This window comes from Aythya ferina (assembly GCF_964211825.1).
Source record: "Aythya ferina genome assembly, chromosome: 2".
In the NCBI taxonomy this organism is placed as follows: Eukaryota; Metazoa; Chordata; class Aves; order Anseriformes; family Anatidae; genus Aythya; species Aythya ferina.
This window is the reverse complement of record NC_140297.1, coordinates 140,266,411-140,284,135: the sequence shown is the minus strand read 5'-3', so window position 1 is coordinate 140,284,135 and position 17,725 is coordinate 140,266,411. Positions and strand designations below refer to the sequence as shown.

Below are 17,725 nucleotides of genomic sequence, written 5' to 3'. Positions count from 1 at the left end.
CTGGGCACAATCCTTCACTGCAAAGCAGGATTTCTACATCAGATCTTACTGTTTCACCAGACCAGAAGTTTTGTTAAGTCCTTCCCTTCCCTCTGCATTTCCAGAAAGGCATATAAGTTTGTTATGTTAATCACAAGAAACTATTAAAAACTTCTCACTGACTAAAAACTAATTGTGTCAGTATCATTAAACAGATCTCTAATGAAATATCATTACAAATCATTTCCAAAATAAAACAGTTACTATTTTATTCATTCTTCATGGCAGTTATTTATTGCATGGATGGGAATTAATAAACAGGGTTTCTATGCAAGATGGAAAATTTTTCATTTTTTTTCCCACAAATTTCACATACAGATACTGAAATGTCCAATTGGTCTTTAAAAGTACTTTTACACGAAACATTTAACTTTCTAAAATCAAGCATTACAAGATGGCAGAAAATAGAGAAGAAAAATAGTTTAAAAACTTTACTAATATTAATGGTCCTTGAGGATACTGAAGAGAAGTGAATTGAAAAAGAGCTCTTTACCTGTTAACTACCATTTTTTCCTTTTTTTGTGGATAAGTATAATCCGACAGCTTGAAGGCTACTCATTTCAACTCTCAGTTAATGCATCTATCTCAGAATATTATGATATGGAGCATTTTAATCCGTCTTAACATCTAGTGCACAGACACAAAAACTACCAACTACTAGTAATACAAGGAATTGATTAGTAGAGGAGACAGGACATGCAAGCTTATTTGTGTGCCTACACAAATAAGCTTCTGCAAGTCTGTGTGTGTTAATATATACATATATATACACACACACATACACACTCACTCACATACAACGACCATACAAAACTTAAGGAATTTTTAGAAATAGTTTTTGTTTGTTTGTTTGTTTGTTTGTTTTAATCCTGCAAGAATTACCTGCAGGAAAAATAAAATAATTTTCACTGTCAAATGAGACTATATAAAGTTCATTCCCTGAAGGATAACTTAAAAGGACTGAGAGTAGTGAGCAGTTAAAGAAATAATGAAGCATTAAAGAAACAGAGTTTCAGAATATACTGTTTTGTTCTTATGTATCTATTGCATGTATACTATTTTCAGCATACTTACTGGTAACAAACTATCCTGACTATACCAAACTCTACAAAAGAGAATTACATTTGTGAACATAACCACATAGCATAGTATCAAAACAAGACACTAGGCCATGGTATCACTTTAATTACATATTATCTTATATACAAGTAATTTTATCTTTAAGAAGTAAAGAGAAAGTTACTGCACTTCCTCTTTTGATTAAAAAATGAAATGATAAATGTAATAGGGGAGATGGGACTTCCAGATAAAAACAGCATACTGCAGAAGACCATGATAACTTGCTCAAGCTCAGGATCTGGACCAGGTAGTCTCATAAGAAAAAAAATTATGTATTGCACAGTGTTCAGTATTACTATTTGTAACACATTAGACTCTCATCACTAATCTTAAATGACCATAAAAACATCTAAAAATGAACACATGAATTCTGTCAGCTTCCCATCTACAAGAATTCAACGTACTTACATTAATACATACATATTAATTCAATAGAACCATGCACCATGTATAAAACTAACAACCTACTTTGTAACCTCCGTGTGGGACTCTCGCCATGGAGTTGTCTGCGTGGCAAATATGGTGAGGGATGGGGAAGTGGCAATGAAGAGACATCATGTGTTTGAAGTTTGTACCAGTGAGGTTCATCATCTAGTAACGCTGTCTCTAACTCAATAAGAATCTAAAATAGAAAAAATGATTAAAAGTAGGAAAGCATTGTATAACAACTTCTTAAAATACGTGTGTTCATAAATTTTATTCTATTATTCTGTTACTGTTAGGGAGTTTGTCTTATAAGTTAAGGAGTTTGTCTTTTAAAAGTTTCTGCACTTAAAAAAAAAATCTGCATTTTAAAAAAATCTGCATTTAATATGAAGCTGTTCCTGTACCTTTATATAACCAAATACACCAAAATCTTTCACAAGACCTTATTAAAATCTTAACAGCATTAGAGTATTTTGTAGCAAGTTAGTCAGCAACATTCCAATATTCTGGCAAAATAAAACCATGGATAATATAGATTTTATTAAACAGTTCTCAAAGAATTTGAGAAACTACATGCATCCCGCTATTAGAACAAATACAGAAAGAATCTTGTATCAATACTATATGCCAAATACTACTAAATGAAATAAAAACAAATACAACAAATTAAAGCATCTTTGTTTTGCTACATTTAGTTATTTTATTCAAAAACACTGTATCTTGAATGTGTGAATAAATATATTCCTGTAACAACTAACAGTAATTGTATACCTCTCCTAAAAATTCACTTTCTTCCTCTCGAACTCGTGCTTGGTCCCAAAGAGTAATTTCTAACATTCGTTCTCTAAATTCTCTCCGATGAACTGGAGAATAAATAAATGTCTGGTTCCACTTAGGTTCCAATGTTTTCTTTACTGTTTTGGTTCTTCTTTTATTTTTATCACTGTAAAAAACAATCAAATACTTTAAAAGTTTGACAGACCATTAAGTTGTAATAAGCATATTATGGAAAGCAGCAAATATTAAAGCAGATTGTGTAGTATTATGGAAGTAGTATGATAATGTATGTCTGTTTTATCGTTAAGGACAAATTCTAAGTTCAGCATAATTCATAACTTAATATTAAAACCTAAAGTCAGCTGAATTCTCAGTTCGCATGCCAATTCCAATGTTAAGAAATTCCTTGAAAGCCAAAAATGTTTTAATAAGTTTGTTTTGCAAGCAGCAAACATGGAGTTTGTATAAAGCAATATACTTCTGTAGATGGAATTCCCATGAGCACATGTATGCAGACAAGGTTGGGCACAGCAAAAATGCATTTCAGATAATTGAGCCAGCAGGTTCACTCAGAATTTCTAGTCCTACAGCAGCTGGCCCCAAAGGTGCAGAGCAGGAGGGAGCAGCTGGCCCCATACACAGGGAGCTGTTGGCAGTGTGGGGCCGCTCTGCGCAGGGTGCTCCTGACTATGGGTTGCACAGCTACGAAACCAGAAGCCCTGAAAATGAGTTACATTAATTCTTCCAGCAACAGTGGCAGGAATAGTGTTCTCAAAACAGCTCTCCAAATCCTTTGGGTCCCCAGGTTGAAGGCAGATCTCCACTGCAAGGTGGGCCTGACTCTTTGGAGCCTCATGTAAGGCTACCAGGAGAGCCCTGGCTTGGACTCATGGGTGTTGTTGAAAGCAAAGTGTTTCTCAGAACATTTCTGCTTGAAAGAATTAATATTTTCTGATGGAAATGAGTTTCACTGGAAAACACCCACGCTCATTCTACTGAGAATACCGAGAAGAGTTCTCAGAACAATGCTTAATTTTAAACCTGCTGATAGCTGCATAATGCAGCTGTGGTATTAATTTATGTAGATTTTTTAATATGGCAATGAAGTTTGGAAGTACTTGCAACTGTAATATAGTTACTGAATTTCTGAACTATTACTTAGAAACTGGGTCAATGTATTAACTAAGAAATAATATTTTTAGACACATTGTTAAAGCAAATAATGCAATTATTTCTATTACAATAAAATTTGTTTACCCTTGAGAATTAAAATAAGTTATACTGGACAAGCCTTTCCAATCAAATTTGTTTAATCAAAGAGAGTTCTGTGTCTTCCTCTAATTAAATGCTTGACTTACTTAAGCGTATTTTACCTCTAGCACGTTTCCTTCTCTTACACTAGAAATATATTTTGCTTACTTAGCTTTTACATCTAAGCAAAGGAAAATGAATTTTACTGCCAGGAGAAAAACAAACAAACAAAAAAAAAACCACCAACCTAATTCAACAAGACAACTTGCTTATTCTTATGTATGTGGTAGAAAACCCATAGGATAATTAAAGTTCTGAATACTTCACATAAATAGGAAAAAGGTGAAATCATTCTTGTGAAACATGAATTATTATAAAATAATAAATTTCATGTTATGTAACTTTCCATAACTGCACACCCACATTATTTAATTAATTAACTTTCTCATATGTATTCTTAGTTACTAGAGTTTACAGTGAAGTATTACGAAGACATTTTTGGTAGTTTCATTAATCTTCAAAAAGCAGGTAAGATAATTTAAGCACACCTGATATTCAGTTTAGCATAGCCTTAGCATCTCCATACATACTACAGCAATTTGAATAAACTAAGAATCTAGACCATCAATCCAAATGTTGTTCAGCCCAGGACAACTCATCCAAAACCTCTTTATAAATTATACAGAAACATATAATTACACAGAAACACATAAATTATACAGAAACATATAATCACAGAAGATTATCACCTGTTATCATATGGCACACAATGAAAGTGTAAAAGCAATGTCTTTCAAAATACTCAATAGCTTTAATTTCTGCTGAAGTCAATTGGCACTGAAGATAGTTAGCATCTTCCCAGCTTAGGTATTATAAAAGCAAAGGATGTAAAAACAAACTAGGAAGTTACATCTCCAGATTCAGTGATCTACTGGTTAATCTTTAATGTACTGAGTCAGGTTAAATCTTCAAATTATTTGATTGATACACTATAAAATAAACATTTTCCCTTACTGACATGATCTGAAGAAATATCAATAACAAAAATCAGCTGGGGAACATACTATGCTCTTTGTTATTATTCCCAACTCTAACGTGGAAGTAACAGAAAATCGTGGACAAAGAATGAAGGAGATATTCGGGAATAAGGAGCCTTACCGCAGTTTCATTTTTTCTAAATACATATGTAATACGCTATCCCAGACTAATATCAATCCTTTGCTTTGGGAAAAGTCTTCAAGTTGCATCTGGGAATTCTCAGTAACTTGTCCATTTTAAGTCTCCTTCAGCCTTAATTCACTAATAGTGTGATATGAAATCTATTTGGGTTTGGATGTCAAAACTTTTCCTGCTTAAGTGTGGGACACACCAAACAGCAGGGCTGATCAGTCCAGAAATCCGTGAACCTACCTTTGCAGCATTTTCTTTGTGCTATACAGGAATAACTGTCATAGAAAATAAGGGCATTATAAAACACTAACAACATGCTTTGCAAGTAACAGTTCCTCATGCAATGATGTAACGTTTACCTTATTGTTTTCTATTTAGTATTTAATAAAATACACAGTGAAAGTGAGTTAGCATTCAGCATCCAAAGACAAACCACTATTACACAGAACATTCAATTAAGAAACTTCAAACTGTAGTATTTTTCCATAAGTGCATGACCAGTAAGCTCAGCTGTGCATGACATCTGAGTATCAGACTAATTCTTACTCAAACATTCCTTGTTGTTCTGTTCACCCTACCTTCTGTCTGGAAGAAAGTAAATTTTAACATAAGGATTCCTTGGCCTCCCATCTTCCCTTGAAGGAAGATCCTTTGCTCCCAATATTGTCACTATTAACTGATGACCAACCTTGTCATACCATAGTTTTATCTGTAATGAGAAAATATTAATTAGTGAACTCATTTCTACAACAAAGCACCATATTAAACTTTAAAATTAATTTTGCTCATTAGCTTCTATTTATATAAGTTACTTAAACACAAAGTATTGTGTTCTACTCTGTATTTGTAATAAAACATAAAAACAAATTAAAACTGTAATAGCTTCAGTAAGTACCAGGAGTTACTCATTTTTAAAACCCTGTACCGTAAGTACATTATTTCATACTAATTGTTTTTCACATGGTGCTAAGGTTAGGATTATTGTCTCTTGGCAGTGGTATTGTATTACTTGCATTACTGATGTCTGGTATTCCTATGTATACATTTCTACGTAGTTTATGCACAGTGAATGAATGAATGTTTCACGTCCTGTTGTGCTGGAAAGACTATGGAATAAGACCATAAATATTTAAAATCTCTAAATGTTTTTCAAGATGTGGAGGCTCATGCTAAAATCAAGCAAGCCCTCCAGGAATCCTAAGAGAGGGAGTTTCAATAGAACAACTCTCTTCCCAGTCCTACCCAGCAACAACAAGGCAAAAACTACCATTACTCATCTGAATAAATTATTATTAATTGGTCTTAGACTTGGCCTAGCAAATATTTTTACTACACTCTTTAGATGCTGCTATTTAGCTATTCCAGTTTGAATAGTATAGCTGCAAACGCAGTATTCAAAGAGATGATACACCTACTTTAGAACACTGTGGCAGGGGGAAATGGGGCAGATAGGACAAAACAAAGCTTTTCAAATAACATGGGAGTCATTACATGGTGGTACCACCATGATATCATAAACTACAACTGACAGAGGAGGCCCTCTTCATGGGCAACTTGCTTGAGAGAGAGGACGAACTAGGACCTTTAAAAGAAACAATGTCCCTCCCTGAACTTACAGGAATTGGTGAAGGTAATGCCTCACTCAACATTTAAGAAAGCTGTGCACCTTTAGGCATGAATGCACCCCGCCTGAGGTAAACATCCCCAGGGACAGGTGTACTTTCTGTGGAGCCCATCTCACATCATTTCAGAGACAGGGTCTCCATCTACTGTCAGAGCTCCTCATCTTCAGCACTAAAGTCACTTCAAGAAAGGTCTTGATACAATTCTCAGGTCTCCAGACCAACCAACACGAGGTGGGTTTAGCTTTCTGCTGGGCCTACTTACTGCAGTAAGTGAGATGACACTAACACACACCCACACATTCAGTGGTGGGAGGGTACTTCTTCCTACTCCATTAAAATCTTAAAACCCTATAGCTACCAAACACCAGTGTTTGGATATTAGAGGATGGGGGATACCTATCCTCTATTATCATGCTATTGGCCCTGCTACTGGGTTTGTAGGTTTCTGGTACAGACAGTTAAAGGGCTCCCTGACTCCTGAAGCAGAAAACTGGGTGAGATAAATTATCCCTAATAAGTTTCATTCAACAGAGCTCTAGATGCTGCTCCTCCATTCCTGCAAAGTGAGAGAATTTGTCAGTGTTTATCTAAACTGAGAATTATCTGCACTATCAGTTATCTTCATCCAACTACAGGTAATAAATAGAAAGCTTTTCACCAACAATATGAACCCAAAGAGAGCTTTGATGAAGCAAAGTTGCACTGAAGACAATTCTGTCATCTACTTATTTAGGAGAAAAATTATCCTCAATTTAGCAGAATGCAATGCAATTGTGATCCAGACAGTATCACAAACATAGTGAAGTTAAGATAATCCACACCTGGGTACCCAAATATAACCAGAATTATTCATTCTTATTCAGGCTAAATACTTCTTTCCCGTAGTTGTTTGACTGAACTTTTGCAAGAAGACTTTGGCCAAAGTGGTTTGGAGAGGGAGCCTAAGGGTAATGTTAAATCATCTGACACTATTTCTTTGAGAAAGCTGTGTTTTGCCCTAAGAACTCAAAATTTCCATTGACACATAGCTTCTGCTCCTCTATTAATACTCTCACAAAATTTGGAAAAACCTGTACATAACAGTCATAATGTTCCTGTCATTCCCTGTACTTTGTCTTGTTACTGGCCAGATCAGAAAGCAGAATTTCAACCAAAAGCGTCTTTCTCCTGTGTTCACATTGCTAACACCCAGTACACAGCACAGGCTCTTGTAACCCACAAAGTCATTTGATTTGAATGCAAAAAGAAGAGAAGAAACCAAAAACAAGAGTGAGGGAATGAATGAGGAGCCCCACAGAGGGGAGGATGGGATTGAATTCTCATGGGGTTAGAAGAAGGAAGAGGGGATAAATAAGAATTTGCTTTAGGACGACTAGGAAAGTTAAGTATACTGCATGTTTCTTGGTGAAGCACAGGAACGCCACTGATGTCAGAAGAAGAGCGTCAAAACCAGACTGGGTGAGAGAAATGGAATGAGGTGACAAAAGAACTACACAGTCGGTATTGTCATGTGGAACACCAGATGTATAACAGGAAAGCTGATAAGGAAAATATTTTTTTTCCTTTATAGCTGTGTTGAGTAATATGCAGAAAAGATTCCTACCAACAGAAAGCGAAGAACATTGAATTATTCAAGCCACAGGGTGAAAGACCCACAGGAATGCACAGCTGTTGTGATGCTCAGCACTGAAAGACTGAGGCAGCTGACAAATGGAGCAGAACCTATAAGCTCCCCCCTGCACCAGCAGTTTTTAATAGATGTAGGAAACGCATATTTAAAAGGAGGTAACTCAAAAAAAAAAATCTAAGAAACTGCAACAGGTGCAATTCTGATCTAAATGGGGGGAAATGAATGCCAAAATGACAACACATAAAATATGACATAATAATATCACGATGGCTGATGCTAACGTGGAGGTTAACACCTGTAGGAAATGTCTTGAATAGGGCTTCATCTACCTAGGTAATTTAGGATGTAAGCAACTAAAATACATTTAGTCAGAAAGCGATCCCACATGAAGGCTTTCCAAACTAAGGCCCAACACTAAGGCTTTCCTTAGTGTTGAAGTTCTGGAAACTTATTAGCCACACACATGCTCATATCTTCCCTATACAGAGGTGCACCTAATTCTTGACTAGATTTCTGTTATGACCTACATTCTGGCAAACAGGTATCTGAACTCAGTAAGTCCTGAAATTGTGAGATGGTCTGTCATCCATGGAGTGACCTATCTGCTGAACTCCTTGAGATGGGCTTCTAGGCAGGAATACCTGATATGCAGAGAATAAAAAAGAACTCTTCTACAGACTGACAATAAAGATACTCATCAGGGGCAGCACAGAGGGGAGACAGAGCTGAAGGTCTGGCCCCAGCCTCACAGAATTCTTCCTGGTTCTTATCCAACAGGGGTACAATACAAGATCAATACACACTTTGGTTAGTGGGTCTGGAACCTGCTACACTAAAATTAAGCTTTCTTTGCAATCACCACACACTTAGGCTCCTGGCCACACAGTGTCTCAGCTTCAGAGAAGACTTCACACTCCAGAAGAGAAAAGGATGTGCAATAGCTTGACGATAAAAGCACCTCTCGAAGAGACAAGTTCAGTCTCTTCACTCTAAAACACAGATGTCCAGTTTCTGGAATGAGTCACATAAAACAGTATATAAAAGGCTTTATATATAAAGGGCTGGTGATGCATTCTAAGAACCAAAAGTTCTGGAGTAGCCTAAGTTTCAAATCGAGTTAACGAGGATAGATGTCCTTTATTTGGGGTGAATCCCCCACTGCAGGTATTGAGATACCCAGTTTTCCTTCAACTGGGTAAGTCAAAGCTCTTCCACAAAGCACCTTAAGCTAGTATTAATTAAGCTCCATAAATTAAGTGCAAAAAATCAGTTTACTAGATTTCACCCTTCTTTTAGATCTTGCCTTAACATTTTTATTCTGATTACTGAACAAGCTCAGAGTTCTAGAAAAGAAGTAATCATGTAATTAGGACCACCCCAGCCAAGTGACTGCTCAAACATCACTAGGTTTGCAAGACAGCTGGCCAGACATTTTTGTACTTCTGTCGTTCATTATGATTTTTTATGTAACCTACATAGTTGTGTATTAGGGTAATAGTTTTATTTCCTTTATGCATTATTCTGAAATAAGAGATATACCAGCAGGATCTGGTTTTGAATAAAAAATGTCTACATTTATTTTTTTAAAAAAAGCAATTATTTTTGACCAGATTTATGTGGATGAAGGAATTGCCCTGAGGTGGTAAAATCTCTATTGTATCTTAGATGAGCTTTGGTTGTTCTCTAATCTACCTCTGACAAATGCTGACTACTCAAAGTTGCTAAATCAAATGACCATTGCTGTCTTTGGGTTGCTGTCCTTGATGCTGGAACAAATGCAAGAAAAGGCTGTTAAATAAAGATCTTCTAGGTTCTGAACACCAGAAAATTATGGAGGTACTAAAGATACCCTGATGTAGATACGCTACAAATTTCTTTTTTAGTGGCTCCATTTTGATTTCAATAATGCTAAATAGATGTATGCACATATTTTTATACAAGATCAAACATACTGATGTTCTGTAGTAAAGCAAAAGAGATGTCTGAAATTTTTGAAGTTAGGAAAAAAAACATTGGTTTAATGGCAACTGGCTCAAAAGGAGGCTCCGCAAAGTGAACAAGAGATAATGCACGAAAACACATTTAAGAACAGTTCTTCTATGAAGATATTGCATAACAGCATTCTGTAAGTAAGAAAACTGCTGGTATGTTAAAACGATTCTAAAAGTTCAAGTAATAAATATGCACACTTCCAAGTGCTGTATATGTAGTAAAAGTTTGGGATAAGGGTGCATAGTAGGGAAAAATGAAATTGAATATTTTTCTTTCCAATAAAAGAAGAAGGATATTTTTTAAATCATCCAGTGATAAAAGAGAGAGAAAATGAGTTGAATGACATGGACAGAAGTGTGGAGGAGGAACTTGTGCCAGAATCTGGGACACGTATCACCAGGATCACTTTCAGACTAACAAGTAGAGAAGATAAGAGCAAGAATAATGATGTGCATTTCCTGTTAAAAGCAGTGAAACAAATAGGTATAAACAGAAACGTTTGGAGATCCTCGTTCTTGTAGGGAATTCTACAGACACAGCTATACCAAAGCCCACAGTGTAATGCATACCTCTTGGCATCCACAAACAACAGCTCAGAGCTCTGTGCTAGCTAATTGCTCATGCCAAAAAGTAACCAGAGTCCTGCACTGCTTCTGGACTGCTTCTAATGCCCAAGTCAGCTTGCTTAAAGATAGATCACTGGAGAATTTCTGTTCTTCCCTGCAACCTGCATTGTAAACACATATTAAATTAATCCATCTTAAACTACCTACTTTCCCTACGAGACACGGGCAGAAGGGGGACTTTTTGTTTCAGCGTAATCTTAAAGATGTTGCCAAGGTTGTAAGCTTGAGTTCCCTGGGAGCTTTTTGGAGCTCCTCTAATAAACACATTTGGCTTCGACTAGGATTGAGCTCTGCAAAAACCTCTTAGGTGAGAGGCCCACACTGACTCCACAGACATTGTGCAGAAACAAAATCGGAGCTGAAGATAGTTTGAATCTCCAATACCATGTGCAATGTAAATTATTATGTTCTATGGTTTTTTTTATGTGTGTTTTTTTTTTTTTTTCCCCCCATTAGAAGGTATTACTCTAAGTAGAACTGACAATTTTTACATCTATTTTTTTTTACAATGGGGTTTAAATGCAGGACTACTACTTGTTACTTCTACTTTACAGTATTTTGTGAAATATGCAAGTTTCAGGCATTTGTTTCCTTTTTAAATTGAACACTCAGTTGTCATATTATTTCCTAATTTATTTTGCACATACATAAAAGACTACTTGTGTTATATACAACATTTACCTCTGTGAACTACTTATCAATTTGTGAGTGGCTTTGTACCCCCTTTGGTTTCATTACCACAAGCAGAAGCCAACTTTCTCAATCATGATAAGGGACATTTTAAATTTTTAATAGAAAGCCAGTTTATGTCAGTAGCACATAGTAACATTAAAAAAAATCCAAGAACATTTTTGAGATTTAAAAACTAATGTCTTGACAGTTCTGTTTTGTTAATTTCGAGTTTATATTTATGCATTTGTAAGGGCTACTTTAGGGAAATAATATATTGTGAAAAAAAAATGTGTTTTATTAAAGTCTGAGTCATAACCAAATGACTTCCTGCAGTCTTATTTAGAATTCTTTTTATAAACTTGTATGATTTTTTTTTTCCATTTCAATATGAGATTTCATCATCTCATTCTCATCATTTAGATCCAGTCCTTTGCATTTTTCTTAAGCAAACATGGGGAACATTTATACGGCTCCCAGACAAAAGATTAACATCTCCATAAAAGTATTTTGTAAGAAAAGCAGATAATATTCTAAATACACAAAACTGAAAAACATGCAGCAAAGCAAGATAAGCATTGTTAACATATTAGTAAAACCTACTTTTGCATTAATCTACAGTACCTTAGGAGTTTCCTAATGAAAAAAGGCAAACAACTTGTACCTAAGTAGAATATCAAGGCTACATAAATTCAGTAACAAAAAGGAAGAGTTTGTTTTTTACTTAACAGAGTTTTAGTTATTTTGACGTGCTTTTAAAATCTAAGAACCGAGTTTCATACGCAAGAAATTTGTTTCAAAGGTACAAATTTATTTGCCTGTCTTCCACTCAAGGCGCTACTATTATTTGGAAAATGCAAAAAAAGGATGTGTTAAGTAATGATAATGAATGATTTAAAGAGACATCAATCTTTGTATAATGGCCTCGAACATCAACAGCATAAAATTATTTATTGCTTAAACAGTACGTACATTTTGTATGTGGGATACATACCCATCATGACTGTTGAAACCTGTGTGAGTTTAATACTGTGCAAACGGCAAAACACAAGCTAGTTGTCTCTTTAAATTGCAATTTAGTATTTTAACCTCCATGCAGAACTTTACAAGCTGCTCACAAGATGACATGAAACTTGTTAATATGGCTTAAAGCAACACACTAAAAATATGGGAAAACGGACTATAATGTAACGTTTTCCTACTATGCATTTTCCATAACAAACAAAAGAAAAAACACAACTTTAGTTTCTGTCAGGCAGACGAAGTCTTTACCTGAACCCTAGGAACAAAAGGCGTTGTTCTTCTACTAAGGCTTTGGCTCTGGTAAGCAAAATTAAAGAAAAAGCAATAAAACAAAACCAAAAAGGACAACACGCTGGAAACTAAAAGACCAAAAGTAAAAACAAAGACACACAACTATTACTTTAAACACAGCTTTACACCAAGGACATATTTATCTAAAACAAAGTATTTTAATGCAATGCATAAATTAAATCTGCAAATCTATTACCAGATCACATCAAACCCCTGTGACTGAAATTCTGACCTTAGGGAAGTCAGCAGGAATTTTGCCACTGATTCCCCAGGAGCAAGGATTTCACTTTACAGGTCTACAGGTAATATTTACAATAGATTTTGAAATAACATCAACAAAAGGAGCAGGTCAGCAAAGTGTGATTTAAAAGTGGGGTAGAAAATATAAATTGAGCTTGAACATCTCTTTCAGAAAGACTGTAGATGCATATTCAGACACAGAAACGAGTACAGAGCACACATCGACAGCTTCGGTTGCTTTCTAGAGTAAAGCAAGTAAAGTAAAAGGTTTTCCCTGTTCTGTAACTCAGGTGGCATTTCTATAAAAAAGCCCTCCTATATACTTTTAACAGGATTAAAAGAAAGTTAGCGCTATCTCATTATAGCTTTACAGGGTGGAAGCTGCAATCAGTGTATTTCAATTCTTCAGCAATCATGACAGAAATGACATACGGTATATACAGAAGACCCTGGCATGAAATGGAACCTAGAACATTTAACATTGCTGCACAGCACACACGGACCCATTTATAACCCTCATCTGTGCAATGTTAACACTTTGGACCATATATCACCTTGTGGATCCCAGTGGCTACATGAAAACTACATCAGGAAAGGCAAGCTCCCAAATTCCTGCTCTAGCTCCAAGCACTCTCTGTTTTTGGTGTAGGGCAATAGACACAGACAGGGTACTGAGCATGCAGAATGGACAGGAACAGGAGCAGGTTAATACTTCAGAGAGCTGGTGAGCTGGGGTAGGTCACAAAAACCACAGCAATCCAACAGTGCTGAACCTCCTTTCCCTCCTGCTAGACTTCCCTGAGACTGTTTCAAAGTGGTGAAACGAGGCTACTGCTCGATATTCCCTTCCATAAGGACTGTACCCAGAATATGGAGATAAGGCAGTGATGATGGTTCTGCCACCCTCCTTGCTTACTTGGCATGCACAGATGCTGGAGAAATCTGTTCCATAAAACGTGTGAAGTAATCTGTTCTCACACCAAAGTACGAGGATATGTAAGACAATTTGACAGTCTGAATCACGGTTTTGTCTGATGTGCCCCCGTGCTTGGCGAGGTGCAGCAGCTGCACGCTGCCCCCACTGCACTGGCAGTTCCTCAGAGCCCCAAGTAAGGGTGCCAAAATATCACCTACTCACGCACAACGAAAGCAGATCTTCGGCTTGCTTCTGCTCCGTATCTCAATGGAAATACAGATATTCCAGAATATCACAATCCTAAAACCAAAAGCACCTTGCACCGAAGACCCTCACTGGCTATATTCTGCCTTGGAAATGGAGGGCCATAAGCATATTGTGTGCAATACCTAGGATTTTGCAGGTCTGGGCTTTAGAGCAACATCAATTTGCTTGACTTGAGACAAAGAGAAGAGAAAGGGGAAAAGAAAAGGAAAACTAGAAAGGGGAGCATTTCTCATACTCAAATCCTCCTGCTCCCATATGCTGACATATTATGTCCTTTACAATGTACAATATCTGCTTTTAATATGCTACAGATAATTCAACTATAGTTTATATACTTGCATTTTCATTAATTTATAAATTGAATACGCATGGAAAATCTACTTAAACTGTTCTGTGATTCAGCTGTACAATGAAATAGTTAATTTTATAAGTAAAAACCCTCTTATGTTACGATTTCCACCAGCACAAAAATTAAATACTGTGATTTTATATCTGTATGCGTTTATACATTCTTCTAGCCATGTTGTCAGTCTCTAAACCTAGCTATAGCCAAAGCTTTCCAAGTTATGCTTTTCATGCAGCACTGGAAGTAGCCAGAATGCAGTAATGAAGCAAAGAGCACCAACACACCAAGAATACTGACTTATTCAAAGCGACAGTAAAAGAAAAACAAACCAGTGGAGGGAAAATAATTAAATAAATAAATAAAAACAACACAGAAATAGGAACCAAAGCAAATAATAAAACAGTAAGTGCAACAAAAGTTAAAGATACTCCCCTTAAAAAGCAATGTGGACCAAAAATACCGTAAAATAAACTGCACAGAATACAGATAATATTATTCATACACCTTGGAAAATTATAGCACACGATAGTTCACCATAGCTGCATATAACTTGTTTCAATAAAATATATACTTGAATAGAATAATTACTAATGGAAACAATATTTCCTAGTTATGTGAGATGGTTTACTTCATGGGAAAACCTGTTAGCCACCTCTGGAGTGTTACTGTAACCTCAACAGAAGGAAAGACATACACAGACTAATGCCAAAGCAAAGAAAACATGGAAAACTGAAGAGGCAGAGAAAGGTGTCCCTGAATAGTAGAGAGGCATCATGGCAACTAAACTGACTAAACTGACTGTAGCATAGCCTGAAACACATGAGATTCAACCCAGCAAGCACTAGAAACACATCCTCTTTCATTTTAAAGTAGTATTTAAAATAAATATAATTTTAAATACTGCTTTAAATACCACTTTAAAATAATACTTTAAATACTACTTTAAAATACTACCAGTATTTCAAAAAGTAGTAAAGTAGAATTTCTTATTTTTGTCAAGTTAAATGTATATAAACTTAGCTTCTGACGTAAATATGTACCTAAAATACTGCAATTTTGAAACCTTTTGTAACAAAACTGCTGATTCACCTCAAAAGTGTTTATAGTTTCTCTGTCTCTCTAAAAAGCCTGTCACTGAAGACAGTAGATTATGTACTGAATTATAAATGTCTTGGCCAAGGAATACAATCAAATAAGAACTCCATCAGTTTTTTGCATACAAGGACTTTAAGACCAAATCAAAACTCTACTCAGCACTATCTACTTATACAGATAAATATACAAAATCCAACACAACAATTGTGCCAAAATATGTCTGGACACACAGACATTTTACTTTGAGCTTGCTACATATTTAAGACCCCACAAAGACATCTGAGACAGGCTGAAGTAAACGTGGGAAAAACTGAAATAGTACACAATATTGCCAAAATACCCAGAAGAGGAAGCAGAAAATCTATGCTTTCCAATCTACTGGTATTAAGAATGCTTCCTATCACATTCTGGGCACAACAAATTTCAAAGCACTACTAACTAACAAAAAATAAAAAATAAATAAATTAAATAAATAAAATAAAAACACCCTTGAGATCTGCTTACTGTCTGAATAAGGATGCATATATCCAAGCATTTCTTCAAATTTCAGATATCAACCAAACTGTAGGTTCCTCCACTTTTGCCCACAACTCAGTTATTTCACAGCCTGTTGCACAGAGCTGCCCTAACAGCATCGCATGAGGACTACATGTTACTGTCCGTAAGTACAGAAGACATTTCTGAAGTCTTCTCTATCATCCCTTCCCTCAGCTTCATCCCACCTGTCTGTCAGTCACCATCTCTCACATCTTTTACCCTCAATTTCCACCAAGGTCAGCAGCCTGTTGCCATCTACCATCGGGATCCTGCAGTTATTCTCCTGCTTCAGCAGTCACCACAAAAAGCACAGTCCCAATTACATAAGGAATTAGTATTTTTTTCCTTTTCCATCTACTCAGCTATTTGGAATGAAGGAGCATTCGACCAACCTATCTTGTCAGAAAAGAGCTGATTAAAAACATGGAAAACCAAAATACTGAAGCTCTTCCATTATGTACTGTTCAAACTAAAATATTTTTTGCAATTTGGAGAGATACTTTGTTTCAGAATTTCAGTTTTCCGTATTTCTTAATCTTTGCTAAAGGTACAAAATTAAACTAGCCAACTCTTCCAAAGTTCAGAAACTACTTAAAGTTAAGAAATGAGAAAGCAACATTTTAAAAAGTGAAAGAAAATATTTTTATCGCACCATTTTGAAAACACATACATCCCCTAATCTGGAAAGTATAAAATTTTGATTACTTTAATTATCAGTTCAAAAAGAAATTGCAAGTATCTACCATTTTGAAATAAATTGTTTCTTTAGAACACTCCAATCTCTTAAAGTCGTCTTTTTCTAAAACTATATTGTAGTTTCAATGAGCCCTCTTTTATTCTAGGGGAAATTCCTGTTGTGTGCCCTGCTGAAATCTATCCACACCGTCCTCAGACACTGTGAGAGCCACAGTTCCTTGCAAAGCAGAAGGTTTAGCACCAGCCTCCCAACAGCAGCAGGAGCCAGGTTGTGCCATTAGCACAGTAACACCATCTATAGCTCTTGCCAACTTGTCTTTAGCTGGACAGTGGGACATTACGTTAGAGAGGTAGAGTGTTTCTGACCTCAGTGATAGCCTGTGTGTTTTCAGAAATCAGCTGCTCTCTGAGGGAAACAAGGAAATTGTGCAGTTTGTGATGATTGTGTACAATTGCATACAGTGTATAACGTAAGAGGACAAATGTAGGAAAGATCTTTAAACATCTTCTAGCATTATTTGCTTTCCTTAGATGGAAAGAAATACTATAAAATTAATAAAGGAATTTGTATCTTGAAACAAACAAAAAAATAATGTAAATAGGTATGATGCTTCCTTGAGTTAAACTCTGAACTTATATGCCAATCTGAGTTGTAAAACACTGAATTCTGTTATTCTCAGTAAATTAAAATATATCTCCAAATCTCCATTTACTGTTCTTACACATCTCAAACTACAACATCCTATCAAACCACAAAAGCAACAGACTTACTAACTTCACTAATAAACCTTAATACTAAACTCCTGGGGATTTTCTTTCTGAAACTGAGAAAGTCAGTTCTGTGTTCTTTCTACTTGGATCATTATTTTGCATTGCCTGTGTATGGGTTCTGACTTTTCTAATAGCCTAATCTTTTAAGAGATTTAGCCTATAGCCTAATCTTTTAAGAGATTTAGCCAAAAGAGACTTCTACACCACCGTTTCAATTAT

The 17,725-nt window shown here is 35.8% G+C and overlaps 1 protein-coding gene across 31 annotated transcripts in view; it reads right to left on the bottom strand.

Annotated features, from left to right (window-relative positions):
- The window catches only part of RIMS2 (regulating synaptic membrane exocytosis 2), a 448,070-nt gene that overhangs the window by 182,337 nt on the left and 248,008 nt on the right, over positions 1-17,725 (bottom strand). For 16 of the 31 annotated variants that reach the window (XM_084510625.1, XM_084510619.1, XM_084510630.1 and 13 more), the window contains 3 exons: positions 5,361-5,491; positions 2,356-2,527; positions 1,627-1,780 (listed from right to left, as the gene is read on the bottom strand). In XM_084510625.1, the coding sequence (XP_084366751.1) occupies positions 1,627-1,780; positions 2,356-2,527; positions 5,361-5,491 (457 nt within the window). Of the gene's footprint in view, positions 1-1,626; positions 1,781-2,355; positions 2,528-5,360; positions 5,492-12,596; positions 12,645-17,725 lie in introns of all 31 variants that reach the window. The other 15 variants (XM_084510626.1, XM_084510614.1, XM_084510622.1 and 12 more) reach the window with 1 other exon arrangement.